The sequence below is a fragment of the Amborella trichopoda genome, chromosome 2 (genome assembly GCF_054954075.1).
Source record: "Amborella trichopoda isolate Santa Cruz 75 chromosome 2, AtrichopodaSantaCruz75HAP2 v2.0, whole genome shotgun sequence".
NCBI lineage: Eukaryota > Viridiplantae > Streptophyta > Magnoliopsida > Amborellales > Amborellaceae > Amborella > Amborella trichopoda.
In genome coordinates this window covers 68,483,788-68,492,908 of record NC_142337.1, presented here as the reverse complement: position 1 = coordinate 68,492,908, position 9,121 = coordinate 68,483,788, and the positions used below count along the sequence as shown (strand labels likewise).

The 9,121-nt window shown below is 35.2% G+C and overlaps 1 protein-coding gene across 1 annotated transcript; it reads right to left on the bottom strand.

Moving 5' to 3' along the window:
* Positions 1-2,590: 2,590 nt before the first annotated feature.
* LOC18430058 (uncharacterized) lies at positions 2,591-3,436 on the bottom strand. The gene has a single exon (XM_006840222.2). It carries the CDS (start codon positions 3,434-3,436, stop codon positions 2,591-2,593), a length of 846 nt encoding a protein of 281 aa, XP_006840285.2.
* Between the last annotated feature and the right edge of the window lie 5,685 nt (positions 3,437-9,121).

Below are 9,121 nucleotides of genomic sequence, written 5' to 3'. Positions count from 1 at the left end.
TTGATAACCTCCAACCTAATGAGGTTAGTGTATAATTTGATATTGAATTCTTTAAATAGTATTTAAGTATTTGTAATTATTTTTATTGACTGATTGCATATCATATAACAGCTAATTTGGAATCCCTATTTCAACCATGATGAGGTCATTTCAAATGATAGGCAACATGCATTTCAAACTGCTTTGATATTTGACGATATTGCCGAGCCGTACATGCTAGACCAAGTATGTCTACAATTGGAGCAAAATAGGGCATTCTTAGGAATCCCTTAGTTGTTAATAAGAGGGCAAGCAAACAAGTTGGACAATGAGACTGGCGAAACATCAATGCAGATAAAATCGCTAACTGGTTGTCTCGCCATGACTGCATCATGCATGATATTCAATAAGATACTGATAATGGGTTGCCCTCAGAGGAGTACAAGGCCTGGTACAACTTGGTATCCCATCCTTTGATACATAATGTCGCTAACCAACCCAAAGACATATTGCAACCTCATATCCATGAAGAAGAAGAAGTGGTTCTTACTCATGAACTATAATATATAAATGAGACATCGAGGTTATGAGGATCATTTGGTACGTTTATATTGACCTATAAATTCTTATAGTATTTTATTTACTTATTAGTTCTATTCAATTGTTTAAATATGCTAATTATATAATCTTGTTGTGTAGGTTAGTGTAGTTCAAGCATCTACACTCATGTTAGTAGAGGCACTTACACTTAGACAGAAGTGGTACCTTGAAGTTCTTAATCGCGCTTACAACGCGTTTGAAATGTTGTCTAAGTTTGTGCTTGTGGATATGGGTGACGTAGAAGCCAGGATGGAGCATTTACAATGTCAATATAATGACGAAGTTGTACCTGACGAGGCTAGAGATGATGGAGTGGGTCAAAGTAGTCGACCTGTAGAAGACCTAGCTCCCTCCGGACAACCTGCAGTTGAAGAACCCAGAAGATATAACACATGAAATAAAACAGTATCAACATAAGAGAAGGCGAGGCGTGTAATGGGTCATTTTGTAATTGGTCATTTTGAGGATCACAATTTTGTAATGGGTCATTTTATATGAAAAGTTATAATATTTGTATTATGACTGCTCACTAAATATATTACAGAATCTTTAGTATCACTCTTAATATCAATGTGTGTTGTTGTCCTTATGGGCCATCTTGAGAAGATTTGAAGTCTTGGTGAAATTTGATTGTTAGTGGTTGCATATGTATATTGAGTTTAGCATCATATCACTGCCAAGAGCTATCCAGTATACATTCGATATAAGATTAATGGGATTAATTTAACATTATTTACATTACTTCTTGTGATTAATGGTGGTGAAAATAACAGCTACTGTGCATCCAAAATCATAAAATCAACAATGAAAACAATTGTGATAGCTTTAAAATAAGAAAATAAAATTCATATCCATACATCCAGAAATGAGTTATTCTCATGTCCATGCATCCAGAAATGATGTCCATTTTTTTATCATGTCAATGCATCTTGATGTCCATAATCAATGTGATGTCTAAACAATTTCGGATGTTCACTGTGAATATCCAGGAAGCTTCACAACGACTTTTTCAGATGTTCAACATCCGAAAATCTCATATTTTAGGATATTCAACATCCGAGAACTCACTATGAAAATCCAGGAAGTAAGTATTCGGATGTTTAACATCCGAAAATATTACTTTTTCGAATGTTCAATATCTTAAAATGGTACTATGAAAATCCAAGAAGCTCCTGGACTTTCACAATGAGTTTTCGGTTGTTCAACATCCAAAAAACGTAATATCTTCGGATGTTGAACATCCAAAAACTTACTTCCTGGAGTTTTACAATGAATTTTCGGATGTTGAATATCCAAAAACTTAATGTGAGATTTTCACAGTGAGCTTTCGTATGTTGAACATCCGAAAATATGATATTTTCGGATATTGAACATCTGAAAACTCACTGTGAATATTGAGGAGCTTCCTGAATTTTTACAGTACGTTTTCAGATGTTCAACATCCAAAAATATTATTTTTTCGGATGTTGAACATCCGAAAACTCATTGTGAAAATCCAGGACTTTCCTGGATTTTCACAGTACCATTTTCAGATGTTGAAAATATGAAACTATGTCAATTTCGGATGTTGAACATTTGAAATTGTTTAGACATCACATTGATCATGGACATCAAGATGCATTGACATGATAAAAAAATGGACATCATTTCTGGATGCATGGACATGATAATAACTCATTTCTGGATGTACGGATATGAATTTCATTTTTCTTATTTTAAGGCTATCACAAAGATTTCCAATATTAAAATCATTTATCTTGACACAAAGATTAACAAACTCATCCATTAGAAGATTTATGGCAACACAGAATTCCGATTGCACTGACACAAATTTGACAACAAAAACACAATGTTCACTCAATTCCCCTTGCCCCCTATTCCATTGCTGAAAAAGGGGCCTCCTCTTCCACAGATGGGATTGTCCGATTGTAGCTCGACGCGCTGCTTCAATGGCAATTAATTCATGAAAATCATAATTCCATACAAGAATACAATATCAACATCAAGTTCACTATATCGGTTCTTTGCATGTCCTCCTATTATGACCCTCAGCGTCGCATCGTTTGCACTTCAAAGGCCTGGTGATCGGATGTTCCGTCTCGGATATTCTTCGTTGCTTTTTTAGCCTACCGGGAAAGCGTGTAGTCCTTGGTGGCAACACTGTCCGGTTGTAAATACCTGTCAACTCAATATCATCCGGGACAGGTGCAAAGGGAGTTTCAAATGCCCTTCTAAAGTATTCCACTGTAAAATACTTAAGGCAGTACAAAGTGGGATCCATATGCATATGGTTAATGGCCGCAATAGCATGGGCACACGAAATGCCACTGAGTTGCCATTTTCTACAAATGCATGTCCACTGCATTAAATTGACAGCGTACTTCTTCCCAAGATAGTGGATCTCAAAAAACGTGTCCATGGTGAATATAACTTTGTGCAAAAATCGAGCCTTCATCTTTCGCGTATCAAGTAATTCTTGAGGCTTCGGTACTAACATGCCGCTCCAAGTATTACCTAATTCCCTCTTCTCTTCAAACCTGGTCATCAACTGTATCCTTATTTCTTCACATATTGTAATGATTGGCTTCTCTCGAGCAGATAAAATCCAAGCATTGAAAGACTCGGCCATGTTTGATGTAAGATGACTGTATCTAGACCCTAGAAAATAAGCATCTGCCCAAAATTTGGGTGGAATATTCTTAATCCAATCATATGCTTCTAGGTTAGCACACTGTATATCAAATATTATTTTTTCAAACCCACCAATGGTCACTTTACGAGCAGCATTCCAAAACAGCATCGGCAATACTTCAATATTTGTTGACCTCTTCATAAAGCCCTTGAAGTTCTCTCCCATATGTCGCATGTAAAATGATGGAAAACATGTTGGAAAGCATTTTTCTATTGCTTCTGATAGGGTTTTCTGTCGATCTAATATAATGGTTAAGGCAGGCAAATTAGGGTAACCATTTAAGAGCTCACTCAATATACTTAAGAATCAATACCAACTCTGGTAATTCTCCTTCTCAACCACTGCAAATACTAGTGGGAAGAGCCCATTATTTGCATCTACCGCGATAGCACATAATAAAATGCCTTGATACTTTCCTTTTAGAAATGTTCCATCAATACTAATTAGTGGCATGCATCCATTGACAAACCCCATAATGCATGGACGATAGATAATGAATAGTTGTTTGAACCTGCCTTCATCTGTGTGGATGCGAACTTCGGTTCCCGGGTTGGTTCTTCTGATCTTCTCAATATACTTCTCAATATACAGAGGGAGGTCATGATATTATTGTTCATGTGATCCATCTATCATCTCTCTAGCAACCTCATTTCCCTGCCAAGCTTGCATGTAGGAAAGCCTGACCTCGTGATCATGTTGACTATTCTTTACAATGTCTTTTGCTTTAATTTTTGGTTAGTCAAGAAGGCGGCCTTTAATCTTTTTTGCCACCCAATCTCTACGAGCTAGTGGCTGATGGATCCTCCCCATTGGACCACTACATATGTGTTCCTTAACCATAGACTTCACTTTAAAGTATGCGGTGTTGCCAACTCGTAAGCACCGCACTTGCCATGTGCATCCATCTGCCTTGCAACTTGCCCACACCAGTCCTAATTCACTTTTGTCAAACTTCAAAACAAAATTGTTGTGGATTGCAAAATCAACTAGATGATGCCGACATTCATTAACATTTTCAAGAAATTGCCCAACATTCAATTGAACCTTGTTACCAACTCATCTACATGGACCTCTAGTGGTTCAATGTCTTCTATATCACGCTCTGGTACGAGCTCAGGGTTGGGCACCACTCCAATGTTTTGATCTTGCTCAGGTAAAGTGTTATGCCGACTGTTGACAAAAGATAGAGTGTAAGATGAAGCAACAATTTCTACACATATAAGATTAAAATAAAACAACTTACTGATGAAAAAATAAATTGTAGATATACTTATTCCTTGAAGATGGCTCATCAGTAACAAATTCTTGTTGTGCCTCGGCAATATATACTACAATTCTCGAAGATTTCCCTCCCAACATAAAAGATACATCTATATAATCACTAACATCAATCAAATTAAGCCCACTAAATAAACTTGTGTTGTGGTACATAATAACTAATTTGTTTGGATCATGCTTGGTTAAATATGCAAAATGACATTTTAGTTCCTCCAAGGAAGTATTCCCGTTACACTTGGTGACCTTCAATTTACCTCCTTTATAAATACACGTCCGTCATCTGCATTCGTCTCAAACGACCCCCCATATCGGAATACCAGTTGCACTCCCTCAATAGCCATCGTCAATACTACTATATTAAATGAAGAACAAAGTTACTGTTATCAAAAAATCAATACAAAAAAATTACCAAAAATTGGTATATTTCTAACTACTTTAGGGTTCATAAAATCTAAGTATTCCATAATACATTGAAATAGTGTACTACTAAAATTATCAGTAGCGATCGTCAATACTCATGTATTGAGTGAATAGCAAAATCAGTGTTACAAAAAAATTGGGATATTTCTAACTACTTTAGGGTTCATAAAATTTGAGTATTACATAATAGATTGAAATAGTGTGTGAGTAATACTCACATAAACACAAAATAAACAACAAATTTTATTACAAACAAACAAGTTTAACAATTATTTCGCCAAAACAAAGAATACAATGTATCAACATGATACAAACAACAAATAATTATATAAAAAAACAACTTCATCAATATTAAACAAATTCCATTTCTTAATCTCAAATACACAACAAATGTTATTAACAAAATTAAATATTCTAAATAATAACAGATAAATAAACTTTAATTAATCAACTGTATAAAAAAAGAGTAAGAACGGTACAAATCACATCCAAATAGTGAGTCAATCTCTTCAACTTTGTGAGTTACTCTATTAAGGACAGTAAAAGGGGGTATGTTCTTGTAATGATCGGTTTTTCTCAACTTTATAAAAATGAACATATATAAGTTTCCGCCGGTGCGTAGGAAGTCTTCGCGTGCAAAATTTCGGATGTTTAACATCCGAAATTCTCAACCTTTTGGATATTCAACATCCGAAATTTGTAAGTGACAGTTCTAGCTGGCTGTTTTTGGATGTTGAACGTCCGAAATTTTCATAAAAATCGGATGTTGAACATCCGAAAAAGGGCAAAAGTGTCTGTTTTTTAAAAAATGTATTATGTAATATAAAAGACAAACAGATGAGTAACAACGGAAACTATTAGGTGTAACCGTAATAACGTAAAGTATAACAGATATATATGTAATTTTCTCTAAAAAAAAAACCTATAGTAATCATTACATTGAATTTAAAACCTTGCAATTTTCGATCCAGATTGCTGGTTTAGATAGGACTTGTTCGAGCCTGAGCCAATTTTGGAATGCTATGGGTACTAGCCTAGTTCCGCCATCTGAATTACATCTTCATGTAAATAGTAATTTATTCTTTGTGGATCACAGTTATTCAACCGGCAATTATGGAAAGATATCTAAATCATTGTTTTAGATTTCATGCAGCTTGAAATATATTCACAAGTTTTGTGTTGTAAAATGTGTTGGCTCACCAATATTGAATACCGAACATCTCCTGTAATGCTAGCACTATCCAACCTCTCCCCTAAACTCATGTCCAAGCATTATGGTTCCATTCATGAACCACAACTTCCACCATGCCACACCCTTGCCCACGTACAAGCCGGCCACCGGCCTCCTCGGTTTCCAATGGTGTCTCGAAACCCGTTATTCTTCCATTCACAAATGGCATTGTGCCCAGCCCCACCCCTACCCCTGCATTGTCCCCAGCCCCACCCCTCCCACCGCCCTCTCCCCCTCCTCGCCCCACAGACTCCGACCACCCTTACCTGGCCACCCCCTCCCCGCCACGTAGACTTCGACCCAATGCTCAGATAATGCCCCTGCCCCTGCCGTCCCCTCCCTCGCCGCCGGGATCCTACCAATGAACCTTCAACTGTGCATTGCTCTATCATATGGATCGCTTCTGGTGCACCAGCGCACACTGTGCATTGCTCCATCCATATGGATCGCAAATACATATTGAACCATTACCACAGCAGCGACAATATTTTTCATTCCTGGACACCAACAACAATAGTATACATGAAATGGAAGAGCTAATCTGAGGTCACAGCTACGCAGTTGTAAATTGAAAATTTTCTTATGAGAGCCGAGGCCAGTACCCAGTACATGTTAGAAGTAAATAGAAAGAAGGCTTATTTTTGTGAATTTATAATTATGCACACAAAAGAGATCAAATTAATACAATTTCTTCAATCTTTTTTAGTACAAATACATAGTAAATGGATATATAGGCCTCTTAAGAGCTTTCTAGACTCTTTCTAAACCTTTCTAGTGAAGTTTTTCCCCTCTTGACATACACCTTATTTTGTTGGACGAAGTTATAAAAATACACAAGAAAATTCTAGACTTTACTCATTCCAAATTCAAATTTTCATGCAATGCATGCTTTGGAATCCTCTCCCTCAATCTTGAAATATTGACTTTGGAACTCTACAAAATTTTGGTACAACATTCTAAATACTTGCCCTACATATAAATTTTCCAAAATATCCATTACATTTGAATGCAATGCCCAAAATACCATTAATCAAAATTAAGCTTATTTCTAACATTTGCTTAAGCTTGATTTTCCAACTTGGTCAACTCTCACATAAATTTCAATTTTTGAAACATTTCATATTTGAGGGATTTTGTTAAAATATCGGCAACTTGATCTTACATCTTTGTGTAAATAAGTTCAACCTTTTTCTCTTTTGGTCTCGGATTAAATGGAACCATGTATCAATGTGCACGCTTCTCTCATGAAACACCCGGTTTTTTGCCAATGTGATTGCCGACTTATTATCTACATGAATTTTGCTGGGAGTCTCTTGAGCCTTTAGATTTAATAGCCACAATTAACGTAGGACAAATTGGGTGGTTATAATTCTAACCACTCGGTTAATCGGAACCGGCCACTGGCCTTTCGGCTGCTTTTGATGAACCGGCTAGTTATTTTTTAAAAATTCAAAAAATTATATAAAATCCTAAAAATATGGGATTTTTTTAAAACGCATTTTTAAATATTTTTTTCATCATTTTTGGTAAAAATTGGAATTTTTTTTAGCCATTAATACTTATTTTTACATTTTTTTCATCTTTTTTGAAAAAATACCCCTGAGAACAAATCGATTCTTTAAAATCCATTTTTTTCATTAGTTTTCAAATTCATTTTGAAGTAATTTGTTTAATCATGCTTTAAATATCCTTTTCATATTTTTATTAAATTTTATTATTTTTTTAACACTTTTTTAATCACTCGGGACTTGCTCGGTTAGGTCAGTTGAATCGCTTCCGGCACCACGTTTGGTTAACCGTTCCGGCTTGATTTTTCCTACACTGGCCACAATACATGACAAGTACTTGATGTGGCGGCTATGTACTTGACCTTACAAGTTAATAGTGTCACGATCGATTGCTTCTTCGATGACCATGTGAATGTCATACTCCCCATGTAGAACACATACTCGGAAGTGTTTTTTTATTATCCAAGTCTCCGACCCAATCACTATCAACAAAACCTACAAGATAAAAAATTCCATGTTCTTTACCAAAATTTTGGAAAGTATTTGAATTTTATTATTCACATCTATCCAATTTTATCACTTTAATTTGAAAACCACTTCGTTTCTCTACAAAAGCTTTGAATTCCTTAAATACTTCCAAAACTTCCGATTCTTGTTTAAGAATATAAACCCATGTTTTGCTACTATAATCATCGTAAAGGTTAAAAAATATTGACTTTTTCTAAGTGAGATGGGTTCAAGTGGTCCACACACATCTGTATGCACGAGTTGGAGCGATTTTTGTGTTTTCCTTGATTTTTTACTCTTGAAGCTTTCTCGATGTTGCTTTCCTACACTGCACTCTTTATATACATCATCGGGTTGCTTTATCCATGGTATACCATTCACCATTTTTGTTTTTGATAATATTTTCAAGCCACCAAAATTAACATACCCAAAACAAAAATGTCATGACCATGAATTGTCATTCAAAATAGATTCAAGGCATTTCACATTTTCATTTTTAATATTTATTGAAAATATTTTATTCTTAGTCATACTCACTTTGTCAATCAAATCGTTTCTTTGATCCCTTAAGTAAAGGCTACCATTTTTCATAAAAATATTATAGTCTTTTTCTAATAATTGCTCCACTCTCAAAATCTTATTTTTCATGTTTTACATATAATATACATCAACAATAAATTGATGGCCATCATTTTTCATTTAAATCAAAATTTTACCTTTGCCTTTTACGAGTCTCTTTGATAAGTTTCCAAATATTACATGCTCGTGACTTTATTCATTCAACTTCCCAAACAACTCATTTCTACCACACGTTTGCTTGCACCGATATCAAGATACCAAGCATTTCTTTGATTCTCATTATTAGCTTATTCATTATTATCATTATAAGCTAATAATAATGTTGGT